Raw genomic sequence first — 22,341 nt, 5'->3', positions numbered from 1 at the left:
CTGTCCTTTTTGATTACAACCTAAACATGGGATATGGGGAGGAAGACCATTCTGTGAGACTGCCTAGATTTCTGACAGACTGCCTGTTACTTTTTTAGCTATTATGATCTGCACATTTATTAATTAAACTGCATCTTGTAATGAGTAGATGGTCTAACGAATGATACGCTAAATGGTAATGAACATTTTCTTTCTTTGCCTTAAGCTTGAGTTAAGCATTAGACTATAGATATAAAAATTCATGACTTACAATAAGGTTCTTAGGCAATCCCAATCTATTTTCATCAGTTTCTAAAAATGAATCGCTCCTTTGCTGGATAAATACAAGTTTGTGGTCTCAATTTTCAACAGCCCTGGCACAGACGTTACTACAGAGCTCGACAGTTGGATTGACAAATTCTGCTTAGATGCTGATGTGTTTGTCTTGGTTGCCAATTCTGAATCGACTCTCATGAACACGGTATGGCGTGCAATGGTTTTACATTAGTGTTTTGTTTAAATATTCAGCAATTCCACAACTGACAGGCTGCCATTAGTCCTTTACAGAAGCTCCATGAAGTGCTGCAGGTGGATCCCTCCTTAGGGAAAACAGAACCTGTTTTTTTACCAGCTTTGCTTACACTGACTTGAGCATGAAATTTGTCCTTTCGGTTTCCCTTTTAATAAATGCCTGTAGCACTTCTCTTGTTTTCCAATTTGTCCATATTTCTCAGCCAAAGAGATTTGTATGTATTATCAAATAAATCAATTACAAAGGATTTCACATACAGAAGTTCATGAATATACATGAAGTAGGTTAAGGAAATTTTTCTTGTTCCTTATGTTCTTGCCTTGGAAGGGGGTAAATTCCCTTAATATACCTTGTTTTGAGGACAAGTGCTACAGGTTGCCCTTGTAGGACTTTGTGCTTTTTCATATGAAGATGCTAGCCATAAGCAGTCGTGTTGCATGGAATAGCTGAAGATGTTTTAACACCTTTATTTTATAAAGCCCTGTCTCAAAAGAGAGAGAGAACCTCCGTACACCTTGCAGCCTGAATATTATATGACTTGTAGAAAGAGAGCATATAAGGTGGCCAAATAAGCTGTTCTGATATTCAAAACGTGCCCAGAGATTTGCTTTAATTTTATAGTGATCTCCAGTTTTGACTAAACTTCTATAAGTATTATGAATGCACACAATTTCAATATCAGGTTTCTGTGTTATTGGTTTCTGTGTTAATAGTGTGCCTGCCAAGATGTTGTGCAACACTATTGGGAAATCTTGGAGATTTTTATTAAGCTTCCTGTAGACAAATAAAATGCTCATCGTTGTTCTGAGGATAGTTCTGACATTTAGTGTTTGAGCTTTCTAATTATTGAGGCAGTTTTAATGCAATAAGGGTCTGAATATGCAGACAGTGTTTCCTTGCATTGAGTAGAAATTCGAGAAGGTGAGTTTAAAGACAACCAATTCCGTTTTCTGATCTGAATCCATAAAGACTTAAATATGAAAGAGATCTGACTTAAAAGAAAAAAAGAGAATTTTGACAATATTCAAGGCAAAGACAGGGTTTGGCACAACTGCGGCTGTATCTTTTCTGTTATGCCACACAAAGGGCACTTTTTGGCCTATAGTCTTGCAAATTCTTTAAAGCATAAAACTCTTCATTTATTTATTTATTTTTACAACTGTCATGCCTCTGAACCCTCATTTAATACTGAGCACCTTGTTACCATTAGAATCTAGAGGTGACTGGTATCCAGGGTGCATATTGGAGGGGAAGGAAGTAGATTCTAGTTGTGGTTGTGGGGCCTTGACTTGAGCAAACAAATTTTTTTCTCCTTTTTTTAAATTTTAATTTTTCAGCTTAGTAGACATAAAGTTGCCTTTAACAGTTGTATAACTGCTCTAAAGCATTTGCATTTTGCTTTGCATTGTGGCAAATGGTAATTTCTTTCTTTGCCTACACAAGTTTATCCTTCAGGTTAAACATATGGTAATTATGTTCTCATCTTGCTTAGGCATTATTTTTACCTTTTGTTGTAACTGGTTTGAGAATATTTGGCAGCTGCTATACAGCCAGACATTCTCTGCATAAACACGATTTTTATGATAGTCCCTCATAAATTCTCATTAAACTAAGTTCTCGTTTCTGCATCAGTAATCTTGTTTCGCATACTTACTCCCCAAATGATGGAGACTTAATGTATCTCCAGCACAGTGTCCAGAATATCTGATGGTGACCTGCTGCAGGTTCAAAAAGCTTGTAACAGCAGAGATCTTTTCTGCTAGAGCTGTGCTGACTGGGGATTCACTCCATCGTGGTTTTTACCCACTATGTCTGCAGCAAATAGATGGGTGGTAGGTGCAAGAACGGGATCTAAATTATGTTTCCAAGCACGTGCTTGTTTTCTTGCTGAATGTTCCATCCTAAAAAAGGCTTTTCCCTGTGGCTCAAGCCATAAGATGCAATTCAAACAGGAAATGTAACTAACCTGTAGTTCAAGCTAATATTTTCTTCAACCAGATTATAATTAGAGATGACGAATATAATATAGTTTATGGGTGTAGAAACTAAATTTGGTGGGTTCGAGAAGAACATGTTGGTAGAACATACAGAAAAGGAAGACATCAGTTTTAGCCAGGCATCTTACTTTAAAAAAAAAAAAAAAAAAAAAAGAAATACAGTAATGTTTTGTGTGCTCCTTCCCTTTCTCTTCCCCAACAAATATTGTGAGTGTATCACACAATTGCTAACAAATTTAATAGAAAGCTATAAGAATTGAAGGAGATAAATTTTTGTAAGAGTGAAAGCAGAAGGAAAAAAACAAAAGAGCAAATTATGTGACAGATTTATAGAAGAATAGATTTTTTTTTTTGTTCCAGTGTTTTCTAAAATACTTGTTTTAGAAATTTTATTAATTGTACCTACTTTTAGAGAAATTAACGGCAGCTAATTGATGTCAATTCTTAGCATTGGCTTCAGTTTTAGGATACTTAATGACTTTTGAACTAACATAAGCCTTTTTTGTGCTGATTATCTGTGGGTTTTAATGCTAATGAGTTATTTTTAATATGAATCTCTAAAAAAAAATCTTGTTTATATTCAGAATCTGTTACAGAAAAATGCATGGCTGTTTTGGATGTTTGGGAAGTCTTCTGTTTGTGTTTTAATTCTTAGGAAAAGCATTTTTTCCATAAAGTGAACGAACGGCTTTCTAAACCAAACATCTTCATCCTGAATAATAGATGGGATGCCTCTGCATCAGAACCAGAATATATGGAAGATGTAAGTGACTTGATGGCTCTTATTTGGAATTATTTTTGTATATTAAAAAAAAAAAAAAGACCTGCACATGCATGAAGCATGCTAAATTGTTTCAGTGATACAGGTCTTAAAATGAAAACACCAGCTTTGCGTTATAGTAACAGGATAAGTTATTAGATCAGAAAATGGAAATAACTTGCTGGTCCAATTCAAACTGCAGCATATGCACACAGGTAACACAATGGGAATCTTGCTTAGAACCTTTGTTTCCAACAGTAAGCTTTTTTTTTAAAAAAAAATCTTCTTTGTATTGTCGTTTAGTTTTGTAATGGTAGCGCAGCTCTGAGGCATTGATTTGACAGTGGCTCAGTTTTTGCCTTTTTCTCATGAGCTTTTTACCTTTTCCTCAGGTGCGCAGGCAGCACATGGAGCGCTGCCTGACTTTTCTAGTTGATGAGCTCAAAGTTATTGATCCTGTAGAAGCAAGGAATCGCATCTTTTTTGTTTCAGCAAAAGAAGTTCTCAGTGCCAGGAGACAGAAGGCCCAAGGGATGCCAGAGGGTGGTATGTAGGAACTCTCACTTTTCCTCAAATACAAAAAAAATCATAAAACCTGGTAAATATTTAAGATACAGGCATTGTTATGCTGTATTGTTCCCTTACTTATGGTCTGTTTTGTTTCACAGGTGGAGCGCTTGCTGAAGGATTTCAAACCAGATTCCAGGAATTTCAAAATTTTGAGCAGATATTTGAGGTATTTATGATGGGCATTTTAGACTACCTCTTTTATTGATGCAAAGGTAACTTCTGTTTATGCTTAGCTTAATTTTACTGAACGTTACCGGTGTGAACAAGTGTTGGAGTGTCAGGTATTGAAACTGTGTGACAGCTTCGCTTTATCTTTCATCTCTGTTCGTGTGTTTTCACTTCAAATAGCAGGTTAAAAAGAAGTATTGTTTAGTGAGAGAAGGGATCAAAACTGGCCTTTAAGCTCGTGTTTAGAAATCTCAATACCAATATAGTCTAAAAGATACAAGAAGAGACTGTGCTCTTAATGGCTTATGGCCAGTAGCTGACAGAAGTTTTTGCTCCTCAGGAAGCCTTATTCTATTCTGAATTTGTTGCTGTGTAATTAATTATTGTAATTCAGGACTCGAACAGTGTAACGTATTGTGTTTCACTGATGTAAAACTAAATATTTACTTGCATTTTTAAAGCCAGAGTTTTAAAATTATCATCATTATCTACCTCTTAGTTCTGATACTCTGAACACTAACACTGTGCATCCTCGTTGCTGTACAAAATCCATCCTTCACCCTCAGTTTAACCGCATTCATAGCTGGAGTTTACACCTGCTTCCAAAGTAGGTCTCGCCAGATGATGCTGATTTCTGTGTGATAGATTTAACTCGTTTTGCGGAATGTGGTAACTCTGAATCTGTTCTTGGTTATCTTAAGGTGGCATCTTGGATGTGCCTCGATTGTTCTGGGGGGGTGTGTTGGCACATCTCATGCAACACAAGTTTGGAAAGTATGACTGCAGTTTCTATCCAGCAAATGCTAGAGACTGCTCTTGCATGCCTCAATCAGTAATTTCTTGTTCTGTATATTTAAAAATCAAATTACCTCTAAAAAATATTTTTTTTCTTTCATTACAAGCAAGCACATTTGACCTTAGTAAAAATTGCAAAAAGGAAGAAAATGTCAGACTGAAGTTTACATTCAGTCCTTACCCATGCTCTTGTAGCAGATGACTGAGTTGTTGAAATAATAAGTTTAGAATACAGGCAGGGCACGAGTCCATGTGACATAAAATTTCATGTTTTTGTAGTGCAACTACTCGTTGTAGCCAAACTTGCATTTTTGTTTGCAGTTTTAGTCCCTAGGATTATAGTAGAAAACTTCAAATCAGTAGGAAAAAAGTGGAAATTAAGCTTATAACTCAATTACTGCCATGTGTTTTTGCACTTTTTTCTACAGTCTCTTACAGTTATGTGGGCAGTTTCCTACGTTACAATAGCATTTCATTTGTAAGCAAGGCTGATACTTAAGTGGTTTACCAACTCTGAAATCTTCAGATCTAACTCTCAAATTACTGGCACTTGAGCTGATAAAGTCACTGATAACAAAAATGTGCTGATGTTTACCAGCACTAGGTCATGTATTAACAAAAATGTTGTACGTCAGGTAGAATTTTCTGTGTTCAGTCTGGGAACAAAATTCTACTTGCTACCATGCTTTATGCATTGCTAGACAAAATTTTGATGGTGTTTATCTGTGAGTACAGCCTAAGCACTTCTCGCTAAAGCATTTTGGATTTACTTATATTTCCTGACAGAGGAGCTGCAGGTCCCAAGAATCGTGGATTACACTCCAGTCTGTGAAAGGGAAGGGACGAGAGCAGGATGCTTCTGTCTGTTCTTGTCAACAATTAACCTTCCCTGCCTCAGTCTGTCTTCCTTGCCCTTTGCTCCTTACCCTGTTCGGGTGCACTGCTCAGACTTCCCACGTCTCTTGCTCTCTTCCATCCAGGTCATATCTCTAAGCTGTCTCCTCACCTCATTTATGCACCTGTCTGCTTGTTCCCACTGACTGTATCTGCTGGGTTTGCTCCTGCTGGGTTTTCTCACCGTGATTTTTGTCTTCACTGCATTAAAAACTGGCCAGCTTCTTCCTCTTTTCCACGTGTGCTGAGAGGGGGAACTGTTACTTCTCCAGTACTCCCAGTTTCGGGATTTTAGTACCAGTTCCCCAGTGGGAAAACCTGTCCATCCCGAGACTGGTAGGAGCTTAGTATTGCTAGAATCTTAGAAAGTCTAGAAGCAACCTTTCAGTGCTAGCTTGCAATGATAATAGGAAAATTTCAACCATTCATGCTGTGGAATAATGGAAAGTAGTTTGTGTATATTTTTTTTTCTGAAATTTTACAATGAGATATGTAGAAATACCTTATCAAAATGACCAAAAAAACGTCTTGTATCGTTCACTGTATGTAGTAGTCTATAGGGGATATTCTACATAAAAACAAAAGCCAGTGTGCCTCAGGTTGTGGTGTTTGTCGAGTTGCTTCACAAACCTGCTAACAGAAATGGTCTGGGAAAGAGGGAGGCAGGGCAGAATAATCCCAGCTGTTATTCGGAGTCAGTAACACAGCCTGAATCAGTGTGCTACTGCTGAATCCTTCCCTAACACCGTATGGGATTATAGCAGGCTGTGCGCTAAAAGTCTCTCTTGCTGTACTGGAAGTTGGCTGGAAGGTAGCTGGTTTTGATTATGCTATTGAAACACAGCTTCTATCTTTGTTTCAGTAAATGTTTATTTACAGACTATCAGCAAAAATGTTACTCTCCTCCTCTTACCTTTCCCAGTCGTATCATTAACCTCTGTGTTTTTCCTAGTGCTCTAACTTGGATTTTCTGGTTGTGTTGTGAGTGGCTGTCGTCCTTTTATCTACCACATACCAATGTTGGGAAGACTTTCCTCTGTGTCTAGTCTAGCTCTAACAATGTGCTGATATTTCTGAAACTCTGGCCTTTCATTGCTGATTTCTAGATCTGCTTCATCGAGGAACAGGGAATATATTTCACCCATTTTGTTTATTTTGCTTTGATCTATTATTTGTAGTTAGCTGAAATTTGTTTTTACAGCATATGCTAAGGTCATAGGCAAATCTTTACAAAGCAGCTTAAATGCTCAGAAAGGTGTATGCACAGATAAAGAGCAATTAACAAACAAAAACATCACCACCACCAAGAAAAAACAGATCTGATGCAAAGAAACTAGGTGCTTGCTTTCCTTCCCCTAATACAGAAGATGCTGCTCTTTTGTGACCTACAGCAGCTTGAGCTCCAACACCATTTATTGGCTACATAACCCATGATGTGCAGTTGCTTTAAAAAATCGAAGTCTTAATTTACAGTTTGCAACAATTGATTTGCTTCTGCCCAGGTTGAACATTTGCATATCTTTTCAGTCGGTGTTCTTTAACTGTTCCTGTACAATATCGGAGGTTGCAGATTCATCAGAAGCTCTCACTTCAGAGCATTCTCTGCTGATGTGCTTAACACGGCAATAATCTGCAAAGGAGCTAATATTTTAAGGACTACTTAGCAACTTTTCTGTCTTGTGAGATAATCTTTGGTTCCTATTCCTAATTGTGTATTTTTGCCTGGAGAGTCAGTGTGACATGAGCATGTAAAATTTGTGTTGACGCTGAAACGAAGCTGGAAGCTAAGAGTATTTATTGAAAAAAAAACAAACAAACCACAAGCTAGGCAATATTGCCAGCATTCGTGTTAGAGATTCATAACTCTAAAGGGATAGCTTGGAAAATTTTCAGAAGAGCTAGCTTTATCTTATGTAGACATCTGAGTTTGCTTTTTCCGTTTCCATTATTTATTTATTTTAAACAAAAAACCTATGCACATTACTGTGAATGAACATGGAGGTACATATTTGCTGCTGTAGATTAATTTGAGATTTCAGTTCTGTTCTCTTTTGATTTCTGTACACTTTCTCTCTTTTTATTTCCCATGGGTTTAAGTTCATGGTAGTAGCAGCAAGTGCTTTCTGACAGAGAAATTCCAGAAAGTGTTGGTATGGAATTGCAGTAATGTGTTGTGGCTTGGGCCCCTCGCAGGAGTGTATCTCGCAGTCAGCCGTGAAAACCAAGTTTGAACAGCACACTATCAGAGCTAAACAGATAATAGATACTGTGAAAAACATTATGGACGCCATAAACGTAGCAGCAGCAGAGAAAAGGTAGGTGGGCTGGAGGGCTGGTTGGTTGTGGTTTCTCCAGATCCTCTGAGGAGCCATGTCTATGCTGGTGGTTTCCTTGGGCCATTATGGACTGTAAAATTCACTTATCTCTGTTGGTAAGAAATAAAGAACTTCTCTGGCTTGTCAGTCTCACTGCTGTTCACCTGTGTCTGGGACTTCTGTATAGGGCTCTTGGTTTACTTTGTTATTCCTTGTTAATGATTTGCAGTCTGGGGGTTTTCTGATCTTTTTTCAAAATTATTTGAAATTACAAGTTTTCTCTAGTTGTATCCAACATCTCAGCAGTAATGTTTGGGCCTGCATAGAAAGGCTAATTATTAAAGGCCCTTTTTTCTCCTCCCTGTATATTTAGTTGTAATTATGTACAGAGGTATACACAACAGGTGTACAAAAGTATTCCAAGTCCAAATGCTGCTTTTTAAGATTTATCAAAACCCAGTCATTGGCATCATGTTCAATCAGTGCAGCCTGTAAATGCGCCTGTAAACTCAATGCCTAAATTTCAGTCGTTCTGAAATAGTGTCTTTGCTTTGCTCAGCCACTGTCACTTTGGATTCTCTTTGGCTGTCAGTAAACCATAAGCTAGATGGTTCGTGCCTGATGGTACGTGCTTGTTTCATTTTGGGGAGAATACCTGCTGGTGATGGTGATTTCCTTTCTGCTCTGTTAAGAGTTCACTCAATGGAAGAGCGAGAAGATCAGAAGGATCGGTTGGACTTTGTTCGAAATCAGCTGAACATTTTGACGGAAGATACTAAGGAAAAAATCAAGCGTGTAACTGAGGAAGTAGAAAATAAAGTAAGTAAGGCAAAGAGGACAGTTTTCTAGTCAAGTAAGGAAGCGATTTATTTCCCTTCTTTAAATTCTAGCGTACTTGGTAGGAAACCTGTTTGATCAGGTGAGTTTGTTTCCGTAAGAGGGAGTGAATTATATCCAGTCTTCTACTAACACTAATCAGATGTGTAGCATGTGCCTTTTCAAAAAAAAGAAAAGGAAAACGACAGTCCTTCCTGAATGTCAGGTAATTGGGTTGGTTTTTTTTCACTCTGGCTGGAAAAGGCAGGAGAAACACAATTGTTTTGTCTTTCAGGTCTCCTCTGCCATGACCGATGAGATCTGCAGACTTTCAGTTTTAGTTGATGAATTTTATTCAGATTTTCACCCTTCTCCTCAAGTGTTGAAGCTCTATAAGACAGTAAGTTCTCTTGCATGGCTTGAAGCCAGGCTCTTTGTCTGTCTTACAATTTTTACTTCTGTATTTTCATAATTTGCGTATCATTTTATGCGGTGCTTCATTTAAGCACTACATAATTTGTGCTTTGTGACATGCATATTTGTTTTTTAAAGCCACAAGTTGAAAATATTTTCTGCTTTGTCTATAGAAAGATTTTTTTCAACCATCTCTTTACTAGAGTTGTTACTGAAACTAATTCACTGAAATACTGATTTTGTCTTCACTTGTATTAAATTAAGACCTTACATAAGCAATTTTCACCACTCCTAAAATGAAATAGAACAAAAAATAAAAGGAGTTTGCAAATACCTGAAGTTTTTTTTTTTTTTCAAAAAGCTTTGTAAAAAGAAAAAAAAACACAAGTTTTCATTAAATATTAATTTAAAATTTCCTGCTCAAACTTAGTACTTTAAAAGAGCATCCACCTGTAAGTTTAATCTTTTGCTCAGCTTTTGCTGCCAATGAATGTCATAACTCCCACCTGTTTCAACCTTGTTGATCCCATGGGAATGCTGTTTCTAAGGTGGTCTGCCCTGTCCTGGCTCTGCAAAATGCGCGGAGCAGACCTTCGTAGCTGTTGATGGCAGTGGCTTATCTCTACCAGTGAAATCGCCTCCCATCAAATGATGACAGGAAATGCTCTGACCTGTGGTGGTGGTGTGCTCTTCATTTGTGTTGAAAACGCAGGCTTTTCCATAGGCCTTTTAATGATTACAGGCCTAGAGAAATCCTCTTCGTGTCACTTTAATTAGATTTTCAGTCACAGTGTGCTATTTAAAAGTAGGGTATTTTCATGGTAACCTGCTTTTCTTGCCACTGCAAATAATAGCATTAGTGTTCAACATGTTTCTGAACTGTATAATGCCATTGATGAGCTGAATAGAAATTGATGAGCGTATGTTCTTTCTGAAACTTCAGGAACTCAACAAGCATATAGAAGATGGTTTGGGAAAGAACCTGGCTGATCGTTGCTCCAGTGAAGTCAACCAGTCAATGCATCAGTCACAGCAGGAGATGATTGGTAATATGAGGAAGACAAAATGTTGACTTCTTGTTTAGAGGAAGACAATTTAAAAAAATATGCTTTAAAAAAATCTTTATGATCGTGATTTAACGTTAACACTAAAAAATGGTAAAGGAAAAGCCATCATAGATGAAGACTGTGTATTTAGCTCAGTACCTTGTCTCTGGTAGTAACCAGCACAGCTGCTTGGGGAGAAAAATAATGAGCCAGGGTAAATAGAGTGATCTGTCCCCAGCTGAGGGACTTCTGAACCGGAATACTTCATCTGAATGAAGGGTTTAAGCAAGTAATAATAAACCTGTCCTCTGGGAACTTGCCTAATCCTCATGTAAACCCATTTATAATTGTGTCTTCCACAACAGATTTATGAAATACGCTAATTAACAGATAATGTTTTTACAACACAGGCTTCTCTCTGTGTCCCTCCAGATTCTGAGTACAAAACAAGGGTAGTTTCACAAAACCTTTGTGCTACAGTCCTATATTTGGCACTCTGTGTTTCTGAGGTGTTGAGTTTGTTTTGGTAATAACTTTATTGCGTATCCAGTTCTGCTCTGATCTGTTTCCGGTAATAAAAGATTCAGAGCAAGATCATTTAATTACATGATGCCTTCTTACTCAATAACAATTACACGAAGCCATCTTACTCCATACCAATGACTTTTCTGTATGGTGCCACCAACAGGCTTAGTCCATCCTTACCTTTTGACCAGAGTTAGAGGTTTTTTAGTTAATTTGTGTTTTTCTTTTTTTTTTTTTTCCTGTGGTGCTTCCTCTACGCATTGATTTTATGTGTCTGTTTTATCAGAGCAATAAATTGCCTGCTCTGTTAGGATCGAGACTGCTAAAATGCCCACTGATGTTTTTTTTTCCTTATTGTTTTGTTTTGTTTAAAAAGTCAGTTTAGATTCTTGGTAGTTCACAAAGCTAGTCAGCAGGAAAAGGATTCTACTTGTGAATATGCTGAAGCTTTCAATGTTAACTCATCTTTATTCTTCTGTTTCGTTTTTAGAAAATCTGAAACCGTTGTTGCCTTCTGGTGCTCAGAATCAGCTCCACTTGCTAATTCCATGCAGGAGGTTTGACCTTAGCTATGACCTAAACTGTCATAGTCTTTGTGCGGATTTCCAAGAGGATATCATGTTCCACTTCTCCTTGGGATGGACTTCACTTGTAAACCGTTTCTTGGGTCCTAAACATGCTCAGAGAGTACTACTGGGACTGGCAGATCCAAACTTACCAGTGAGTGTTTCAGAGACTAGGCTGACAAGTGCCTTGTTTTACTTTATTGAGGTTATATTGATTTTTATTTTTTATAACTTTATTAACTTCTGCTGTTTACCTGCTTGCTGTTACTTTCCCTTAGCCCTGTTGTGTGAAATACTTTTGGTGAGGGTTGTTTTTATTTGATTATATTCAGGGTTAAAAGGGAACAAAAAACCTTTCCTAAACTTCCTGCAGATGTTATCCGAGTTCTGTTTTGCTTTGGATTGAACCCTCTGGTTAACCTTTTGATTTGTAACTTGGGCATTCTAACAGCAAAGCCAGAGTCCAGGACAAAAATAGTATTCCAACCTGGTCCCCATTTGGCAAGGAACTCTCAGAACCTCTTCTGCTTATCAGGAGCAGACTTCTGTGCTGAAAAGTTCCCTTTAAATGAATCAAATCCTGAATATATGAAAACAAAATAAAAACAATCTGCTACGTAGTCCCGTGATGCTTTTTACTCAGGCTGCTGTATTCCACTCTTCTAGATCCCTCGTCCTTTAGCTACTACCCCGTCTGCTGCCAGCCTTCCTGCCCTAACTCCAGAGAACACACCACAGGATGATTTTATGGTTCCCTTGGTAATGAGTTTAGCTTCGCTGACATCACGGACCTCTATGAGCATCATCGTTGTTGGCGGAGTGGCAAGTAGTCTTAGTACCATTCACTGTCCTGGGAGTGATGGCAAAGATGAGGCCATTCTCTGCTGTGTGGGGTTTTGTAACGTGCAGCATGGAGCATGGAATGGCTTATTGACAGCTGGGCCAGATGTGTACACTGGGTATGAGGAATCAATTTGTAGTGAGAAAATTGCTCTAATTACTTTGAGCATAGTTGGACATGTGCTGTATTCTATCTCTGTGTTGGATGATCTGATGGTGCCTTACATAGTTTGGAATTGGTGGGAGCTTTATTTTCTCCGTCCTCCTTCATTAGAACGCAGTGAGTCTTCTGTGAGGCCCTGTGCCAACAGCGTATCAGCATATCTGGGTATAGCTGTATTGCTCTACAGCAATACATTTCCCAAACTCATCTGGTGAAAGGGCCATGCAGATGACATAAAAATGGGTGGAATTAGATTTCTTTATAGTCCTGATACTGATTGCACTCTATAGGGCAACTCTTACATTAATGAGTCGTCTTTTCCAGATCTGGAGAACAGTAGGCTGGAAGCTCATCTCTCTTTCCCTCAGTATGTATGGGTTGTTGTATCTCTATGAGAGGCTAACTTGGACCACTAAAGCGAAAGAGAGAGCCTTCAAGCAGCAGTTTGTGAACTACGCTACCGAAAAGCTGCAGATGATCGTCAGTCTTACGAGTGCCAACTGCAGCCATCAGGTGCAACAGTGAGTATGAGAGCGGCGCTGCCAGGCACCCAGGGAAACGTCGGGTTGGCCTGGGGTGGGCACCGGCTGTGCATGGTGTGGGGAGGCAGCAGAATGCCCCTGCAGCTTCAGGGTCCCTTGGCGTTTATTGTGAGGGACACACACAGTGTTGTTAGGAGGGTGTTTCTAGAGTGTGAAGTTAATGCCTGGAAAGGGTAGTGCATGCCTCTTCGTGTGTATGTTTGCATGTGAGAATCAGTCTTAGACTCTGTGCAACACTTCACTGCAAAGACATGGGACTTAGCTCGGTTCCAGCAGAGGCTGAATTTGTCTGCTTTGAGATGAGCATTGAATCACTTCAGACTGTGAGCCTGGAGTTGGTTTAATTGTGAGCATTTGTTCTGTTTTCTGCCTCAAGTGTTGGTATGGCCAGGTTTTAAGCAGCTGGTCATGGTTCTTCTGCTCCGCAGAAAAGGAACTGAAGAGACCTGAGCTGTTCAAAGTTTTTTGTGTCTTTGCCAAATGTTTTTCCACCTGTCTCTGCAGAGTAATGTTGGGTGACTGGCTCCCGCAGCCTGCCCTGTTGAGTTTGTTTTGATTCAGTTGTTACTTCAGCAGAGTAGGCCTGCTAAATGAGACCTCTAACCAGCAGGGTGCAGAACACCTCTCCTGTGTAGCCCAGGCAGTGCTTTACTAGCACAAAGCTCAGCTTCAGATGAGGAAAGAGAATCATCCCCGTGTCCAGCAGCATTGTGTCTCTGTGAGGACATGGACGAGCTGGACTCAAACCAAAGCTCCAGTGAGGTGAAGTAGAGATCAGAAGATTTGTCTGCTCTGTGGGAGAGCCTGCTTGCTGTCCTGGGGTGGTGTCAGTGTTTTGTTGTTGTTTTGTTTTTTCCTTTGTTTGAGAAGGAGTCTTGGGACCTAGCTTGGGAACACAGGACCGAAGAGGCGAGTAGGACGGGGGTGTCTCTGCATGTCTGGGGCACTTCTCCTACTCACCTCGCCCTGCAAAGTGCTCACGTGCCCCTCATGAGCAGAGCACTCAGTGTGGCACGGGCTGTGGCATGAGAGAGCACTTGGCTGCTCGGGCACGTGTTCCTGGCAGCCCCAGTCTCAGACTCAATACCTGTAGGTACTCAGTGAAAAATTGCCAGGCGTGATGTTGGCATAGACTGAACATTTCTATGTTCAAGGTTACTTTTTAAATGTGAAAAGTACCTAATTCTCCTGATTTCTGCTGTCCTGTAATCTTTCTGGCAGCTGGAGACTTTGATTGCCGTGTTCTACATGCTGCAGTGCTGCCATTTATCACGTATTATTTTTGTGGCAGGCATCTGTAAACTCTGACTACAAACTTGTTTTTCCTTTAGGGAAATGGCAACTACTTTTGCCCGGCTCTGTCAGCAGGTGGATATTACCCAGAAAAACTTGGAAAAAGAAATCGATCGGCTTTCCAAAGAAATAGATCAGCTGGAGAACATCCAGAGCAGCTCCAAGCAACTACGGTAAGTCCGGGTGTGACCGGCCAGGAACCAGTTCCTAACCCTGCTGGTCGCTGTGAGGTTGGTGCTTGCTGTTACTTCAGGCTGAAAGCGAGGTCATCACAGGGGCAGAAGGGTTATGTGCCCTGTAGCCAGGTGGCTGAGCAAAGCTCCCAAAATCCTCTCTTGGTCAATCTTTACCTTACTGTGTTGTATGGGAGACAGCAGGAACGTGTCTTCCACGGGTAGAGCGCTGTGGCACCTTCCCCAGGAACCCTTCCCATAGGAGCAGCCACACTGCACTGAGCCATTCCGTTGAGTACCTTTTTTCTTTTATTACCAGCATCAGGTGTTTACAGAGCAGAATTTCCAGCAGTGAGTGGTTCAGGGACTCGGAAGCAGCCTCATTCTTAGTCTCATGTTTTCTCCCTGCTGTAACCTGCCCCTGCTGCAGGCTGCCCCTTGGATCTCGGGCACTGACGAGCTCGATCAGATCAATGCCCAGTGCTGCAAGAACGGCCTGAGGGGGTGGTGTGAGGAGCAGTGCTGAGCGCCTGCCTAACGCTGCAGAACCTCTCCTAAGTTAAATGCTGAGGGTGGGAAAGGTCCCGGTACCAGGGTGGTCCCGGGGAGACCTGGGGGAAGAAGCAACCCCTGGCAGACAGCTGCTGGCCTTCCGCTGCCTGACCTGGTGCTGCACTTGCAACATTCAGGGCTCTGACCAGGTTTTCTCAGCGCTGTGGGTTTGCAAAATAGAAATCAAGCACTTGATGTGTCTTGTGGTGGTGCTGCACTGAAGTAAATTCACTGCTTTTGTTTGTTTTACAGAAACAAAGCCATTCACCTTGAGAATGAACTAGATCGCTTTACAAAACACTTTCTTCAAAAGAGTAAATAAAATATCATTGGTAACTTTCCCGGTGATCCTTTGTAGGACAAAGTAGAAATTTTACAGATGACACTTCTCTGTGGAGTTGCATGAAATTATTATATTTTTAATGTTACTTTGATTACACTTAATTATTATAAAACTGGTTTTGAACTCTGATGGTGAACCAAACTTAAGAGCTGTGGGACTTAGAGTGTTACGTTTGTTTTTGCTGATTTTGGGTTAAGAATTATCCTTAAACACTAAATTTCTTTGGGCACTTGACAATAAAAACCCATATCCCTTTTGGTTTTCATTAATATTTAGCAGTGGCACTCACTTCCTGGCATCCAGGAGGAGTTTATGCAGGGAGAGAAAACTTAACACTGTTATCACCGTCTCCTGTTACCAGTTGACGAGGAATAGCCAGGGAGGAAGGATGCTGCTCTTTCACTTATGGTTGTTTTGTTTTTGTGTTCTATTGAAGGGAAGTACAAAGTCTAGCATGGGGAAAGGACTCTTGACTGTTCTAAAAGTGAGTGAAATTTTGTTGTGAAGCGGTTCCTCTTTGAATGGAAATGAAAGATGCTAAACTGTACAGCAGTCACTAATGAATTGCAGTGGCCTCCAGTCACCCTGCTGGCTACTGTGTGTAGGTAAGGTGGCATTGATGAAGTAAACGTAGTTGGTGAAGGGGTGGAAGGGTCACTTGCCTCTGAAAGCACTACTGGAACCTGCGTGCAGGCGAGCTGCAGGCTGGTGGGGGCACCACCATGCAGAGATAGCGCAGCCAGGGGCGTGTTGGGCACAGCGCAGATGGAGGCTGCGCTCGACAGTTTTTGCTCATGTCGGGTCCTGAACAGCTCCTTGGCGCTGCCATAGGGCAGAGGTCTTCGAGGTGAGGCCTATGACAGGTACGTTTGAGTGGTTTTACCATTGCTCACCCCCAGCAGTGCAAAGCCTCTTAAAATTGCTGCTGACATCGGCAATCACTTAACACCTTCATATTTTCTAACCAGACTTTTTAAAAATAACTTATTTTGAAAGAGAAAGCCTTTTCAGAATATTTATATATTTTTATGGAAGTATTAATGTGAGTAAATGAAATACTTACAAATGAGTAATAGCAATTACTGAGGTAGAGATTTGTTATTTTCCAGTGAAAAGGGCTATCCTAAAAGGAATACATTTTAAAAGCTAATGCTAGAGAGGTAGGTTATTAGTAATTTGAAGACTAAGAGCACTGTTTCCACCATGATGTATTGTGGTGTGTGTTTTTGACTGTGCTAGCAGAAGCATGGCTGTTTTGAAACTGTCTTTAGCAGTATGCATGAAGTGTCTCAGGTTCTCTGAGGGAAATAATTGTGAAATATGAAAATGATTAACAGCCCAGCCCTCTTGTATATGAGGTTACAGATATGTATTAATGCTCTTTTCTGGAGCATTTTTTTAACGGACATTGTATGAAGATAAAACTTTAAATGCATGTGTTCTATAATTATTTATTAAAAAAATATTGTCTCCCCTTTGCTTTAGTAAAATTATTTGACAGCTGTCTCAAATATGAAAATTCATGCCACTGCTTTCATGTGTACATTCTAGGACAAAACCTATAACTTTTGAGGTTGAGTTTTATGTGTGTGGTTTTTTTTGTTCGTTTCCTCCAGCAGACTAGCAAGCTGTGCACTGTATTTGGGGTTTGGAGAAAGTAATTAGAGCTACAGAACCGGGAAATGGCTGCTCCTTAAGAGAGCAGTGCTGTGCAACATGAATGCTGATATTAAGAATGAGTAAGTGTTGTAAAGCCTAGTTTTTCCACTCCAGGACTGGTGGCTAACTTCCAGCTCCCTTTATTGTAGTATTTGCAGGCCCTTCAGTTTATTTAGCCTCTTTCTTAGGCTGAAAAAAAAAAAAAAGCCACAGTCCTTTGAGGGGAAAAAAATCACCTTAATCATTTGTTCATAAGGGCAAATTACTTACTTGCGTAACATTCTGCTGTTCAACATGCACATGTAACAGGCTCACCAAAAGCAAGAGCAGTTGATGTTGTTGCTCTCTCCACTTCAGAGCCACTGCCACTGCAAGGATCTTGATTTTTAGGACAGGTGACAATCGCCATTAAATAAAGAATTCGCCTGTGAGACGGTCTGGTTAAAAGCACTTGTTTATTGGTTACAATATCAACTCATGGCAACATCTTTCACTGAGCCACTGTACAAATACAAAGAAAAGATCCATTGTGGAAAAAAAAAAAGCTATAAACAGAGTTCATAGCAAGTGATTTTTTTTCACAGGGAAGTCTTTTTACAACAGCACTGTTAAAGAACAAATGGCACAAGTCCCTGGTTTTTTTAATAGCTTAAATAAAAGCTTTAAGACTGTTTCTGTATACATACACGATCCAAAGGCAGTGCAGAATCACTTCATAATTGGTAACATTACTGAAGTTTTCCAAAGTAGTCAGCAACAATTAAAAAAAAAAAAAAAAACAAAACCTAGCTGATGAGAAATCCTGGAAACTAAAGGCAAATTAAAATCAAGCATGATTAGAAGCATTTTTTTTCATTTTGGACTCCTTTGGATGTAATATGTACTACAAGTGTTCAGATGCTTTTATTTTTTAAGAGAAAAAAAGGAGAAAAACACAAATAGAGCACCATTGTGTAAGTAAAACAAAGGCTTGAAATATCTAAGACTATTCCACCGAAGTCCATATTAGTTAAACCTAAACATACTGTGTGGTATAAGAATGTCAGGCACATGTAATCTGTTATCAGTTATATCAATTAGTAACACTGTTCACACATTTACCATAACAACACTGCATTAACATTCTGCATGTATTTTACATAACCAGCAATTGGATAAAAAGGCTTGTGGTGCCTCTGAAGTGTAGGAAGTAGTTTACCAGCATGCATGCCAGATTACTGTATACAAAGTGCACCATCAACCCATGCTTAATTACTTTTACAGGAAATGCTATCTCAAAAATCAGTCATTCTGCTACACAACCATTTATACCAACTATTTGAATTAGCCAATACTTATTCTCACCAACATCTTAAAGCACAGCACTAAACCTAGTGGAGGTGACAGTGTCCTCAAAGAGGAAAGACTAAGCACGCCTGGAATGTTTTCACAATGTTTTCATTCCACCTTAAAGTAACGTGAACTTCATCGTGGGACACGCGGTTACACTAACTGAAGAGTTAACTAGTTCCAATCCATGCATTACAGTAAGCACACGAGGACCAGCTGGTACAGCGAGTCAGCTTTGCCAAGTCAAGGTCAGGCCCTCCTTAGGCTGGGGAAAAGCCTATCGAATCCACGTTCCATGTCAAATGGTCTATATCGGTGTCACCTTAGGAACTATCGGTTCTGCCAGATACCGTGCGTATCTGCAATTTAGCGAGGCAGATGATAGCAACGCTTGGAAGAAAAAAGGTCTGGAGACAGATGGAAACAGGCCCACATTACAGTAGTGAGTGTACATCAGCAAGATGCCATGTAAAAGCTTTTTGTGGTTTCCAGAATCTCAACCAGTAACGTCCCACCAATAAATAGATGTCTGACTTACGTGACAACGAGCCCAAGTTGGGTGCTTGCCTAATTAGTATTCTCTGTTGCAAAGTTAAATCAATATTAGAATATGCCAACAAAAAATAACTGTACCTGAACAGAATCAATCCTGCTACACAAAGCACAGCGTTCCACTTCCAAGCCATAACCGATAGACTTAGATAGAAGAGAGGCTGGGAACAAGTTACTTTGCTACCAACTGTTTGGCACAATGGTCTCAGTCACTACATTTCTGTAATTACACAAGGTATTTGAAATTCAGATAATGATGCAGTTTGGCACCAAACTTTTACAGCCTAAGATGTACCCACAAGTGCTGCAAAATGTGTCGTACATCAAGTTCACTGTCATGGCTGCAGTTAGAAATGGCACAAGCTGCACTCGTGAGCTTACGTTAAACTACAGGCGTGTCTATACCATCTTCTGTGAGATGCAAAGCTCAGAATTACATCTTTTAAGTAAAACCTACAAGGGGCCGTTTTCTTAACTTCCTCACGTTAGAGGGAGTTTGAGCTTTTACCATTAAGCCACATCTATTTCAGGGAGTGCATCCACCTTACAAGTTCACCAATGATAACCATTTAAAAACAGGAAATACCCCAGCTTGTGCAAGGTCACTATTTGGCCTCATACAGTAACAGTGTGTTACACCAAGCCTGGAGGCTTTTTGTTTCAGTGAAGTTCTAAATGATGTAATTAAACAGCAAACATCACCTTGGCAGGATCTATCACAAGCGCTCTACAAGTTCCCAAGCAGCATCCCAGATCCCGTTTCCACAGCTGTGCTGAGGCTTCTTCCACCCTTCCTTGTGCGCCAATACAAGAGGCACCTCGGGACCTGCAGCACTACAGAAACCGGTTAACCAAACAGCAAAAGCTGGCAGATATTTATATGATGCTTTTGGAAACCTCATTAGCAAGGGGTTGGCATTCCTCATTAGCTGTTTTAAAAGCAGCTGAATCCAACAGACAATTCATCGGACACCGATAGTGAACTTATTTGCAGTAATACCTGTACAAGAGCCATTACCGTGTTTACAGTCTACCCAAACTTTTAAGAAAAGTTATATACATTTGTAAAATCGGGCTTGGAGCTTCACAAGTAGAAACTAGTTCTAACACCTGAATGTAAAAATGGCACCTGTCTTGGCAACAGTGTTGACTAGGAAATTGGTTCAAAACACACTTCTATGGAAAACACTTTTTTTAGAAAAAGAATATTTTCTTAAAATTCCATAGTAACAAGTTTTCAGAATTCACTCAAGGCAGCTGTGAGTAAAAAAATAAAATAATAATAATAATAATTAAATGCACCACTAAAAATTAAACCAAATCTGCATGATCCCAAAGAGATGCTCACTTAAAAGAGGAACAAGTATCTGCAATAGTTCTGTTAATGCAGACAGATCATAAAGCAAAATGCTGAGGAATTCCTGTGACATACAATACAGTGTGATTTTGGTCCTACACCACAATCTGCTGTTAGTAAATGTACACTTTTTCAGCACAAGATGTGCTTTTTTTCTTTTTAATTTATTTTTAAGTGAATTTACTGTGATTGGTACATTTATTGGCACCTTCACCATTACAGACATGGCAAGTTTACAGGCACAGTTTGGAAGTACTGAAATTTAGGATTACAAACGTCAGAAGCTTGACAAATAATCACCTCAGCCACAAATCTGTTTTGGTATATTACAAAATACTGGGCACTTATATTTACTACCTGACCCAGAGATACCCAGACTCCCCATATCATCAGATGAGGGCAGATGAACATTACCTTCCAACCTGGTAATTTAAAATTCACATACATTTAAAATAAGTCACTTAAAAAAAGCCAACAGACTTTTAGATTCCCCAGAGAACATCCATTGCAAGCGCAGGCACGCTGCCAGGCACCAAAAAGTTAAACACCCTTCCTGGGTAGCTTCAGATGGACGTCAGTCACCCCATTTTCCTGTACCTACACTCAGCTGTACTTGACCAGAACCCGTCACTTACAAGCTACTGACACTAAAATCAGAATAAATCAGGAGGAGGAGAGGCAATGGCTACTTACAGTGGCAGAACTGCAGAACGATTGGCATCTAACAGGCCACCATGGCACAGACCGCTGTGACCACAGCAAAACAAGCGAGTCACCACCTTCAGAGTACCGAGTTCCGAAGGGTGACGCAGGTGAGTAAGGTTATTTGGTTTGGGTTAGGTCACACGATTCCTTTTGTAACTCACACCGCACGTAACTGACAACAAGCGCTTTTGGTTGTGGTATGCTTTGGCACCTCCCCAGTTTGGAGGGGAATTATAGGGGATTAACTGCACATTCAAATCTTCCTTAGGCTTCTAAGCAAAGTCCTCTCAAATTCCTCAGCTCATGGTGGTAACTGAGCCGGCTCTGCAAACACGCTGCTTTCTGCACACCGAGTGTCATGCCAAATCATTTCCCTAGTGCAAATCAGCTAGAGCTCGTGACGGGCCAAAACAACCTCAGTTAGTTAGAGCTGAACTGTCAAAAGGAAAAGCGCTCAGCCACTTAGCGACAGCAATGCAGGTCACTTGGTTTCCATACCCAAGGTGTGGGTGGCATAACTGATGTGGAAAGCTGCAGTAAGGAAGCTAATACTTCTGGAACTGGACTTTTTTTTTTTTTTTTAATATATTTTCTATGTTGTTGCAAGTCTGCCTGGCATTAACTCCTTGGTGTTTGGAGGCCATGACTGCCAATGGATGAACCAGGAACCACTGGCTTAAGGAAGAACCCCCACGGTTAAAAATAGGCAAGCAGGTCAAGAAGTGAGTGAATAAGGCGGTTAGGTATTAACTGGGAGTCTCCAGGGCCTCTAAAAAAAATTCAAATGCCTTCCATTATAAAAACACATACATACCATTGGCTTCACTTTATCTACAGTAAATTCACAAAAACATTTAAAACAGCAATCTAGTTTATCCACTACAAAACTCAGAAGTGACATCTCAGGTTAAAGCAAAGCTATAAATGTAGTTCTTTAAAAAATGCAAACATATTTCTTTACATACAGACAAATGTTACATGATTGGCTGCTATAATGTGTATATTCTGTTATGTACAAAAAAAGTACAGGATTAGCAGACTGAGCACAAGCAAAAACCCTTCAAGGACAATCTAACCAAACCACCAAAAACAAAAAGACTGGCTCTTAGTTTGTCGGTCACCATGATTATGTGTGCTGGCCCCTTTTAAAAAGTCAGTGATTTCTTCCCCCCTCCCCTATTTCTTCACTTGATTTTTTTTCTAGTTTACAGAAAGCCTTTTTGTGTAATAATCAGTGAATAGAAAAACTTCACCTGCAAATACAAGGTAGAAATGTTATTTCACAGCTATAGGCTGCAGCATTGATCTCTCCAGATCTCAAATGGAGAATGTACATGTTTGGCTCCCAGTTAATTCCAGATTCTGAGAAAACTGTCCCAAGACCCTGTAGCTACAGCCATGCCATCATCGGTAACACCTAAACAGCTGACACGGTTGTCATGGCCAGCAAGGACAC

At 40.0% G+C, this 22,341-nt stretch overlaps 2 protein-coding genes across 5 annotated transcripts in view; one reads left to right on the top strand and one right to left on the bottom strand.

Annotated features, from left to right (window-relative positions):
* Nucleotides 1-17,726, top strand: part of MFN1 (mitofusin 1) — a 24,053-nt gene extending 6,327 nt beyond the window's left edge. For both annotated transcript variants that reach the window (XM_084528794.1, XM_084528795.1), the window contains exons 6-18: nt 352-460; nt 3,164-3,271; nt 3,661-3,814; nt 3,937-4,004; nt 7,889-8,010; nt 8,703-8,829; nt 9,122-9,226; nt 10,184-10,286; nt 11,302-11,531; nt 12,044-12,199; nt 12,705-12,901; nt 14,254-14,388; nt 15,193-17,726. In XM_084528794.1, the coding sequence (XP_084384920.1) occupies nt 352-460; nt 3,164-3,271; nt 3,661-3,814; nt 3,937-4,004; nt 7,889-8,010; nt 8,703-8,829; nt 9,122-9,226; nt 10,184-10,286; nt 11,302-11,531; nt 12,044-12,199; nt 12,705-12,901; nt 14,254-14,388; nt 15,193-15,262 (1,684 nt within the window). In that variant the 3' untranslated portion in view covers nt 15,263-17,726. The remainder of the gene's footprint in view (nt 1-351; nt 461-3,163; nt 3,272-3,660; nt 3,815-3,936; nt 4,005-7,888; nt 8,011-8,702; nt 8,830-9,121; nt 9,227-10,183; nt 10,287-11,301; nt 11,532-12,043; nt 12,200-12,704; nt 12,902-14,253; nt 14,389-15,192) is intronic.
* Nucleotides 17,381-22,341, bottom strand: part of GNB4 (G protein subunit beta 4) — a 29,202-nt gene continuing 24,241 nt past the window's right edge. For all 3 annotated transcript variants that reach the window (XM_084528803.1, XM_084528804.1, XM_084528805.1), the window contains exon 10: nt 17,381-22,341. In XM_084528803.1, coding sequence (XP_084384929.1) covers nt 22,235-22,341 — 107 coding nt within the window. In that variant the 3' untranslated portion in view covers nt 17,381-22,234.

The sequence above is a fragment of the Aythya ferina genome (genome assembly GCF_964211825.1).
Source record: "Aythya ferina genome assembly, chromosome: 9".
NCBI classification, from domain to species: Eukaryota; Metazoa; Chordata; class Aves; order Anseriformes; family Anatidae; genus Aythya; species Aythya ferina.
The sequence above is the reverse complement of the archived record's forward strand: the minus strand, read 5'-3'. Positions and strand labels throughout refer to the sequence as shown.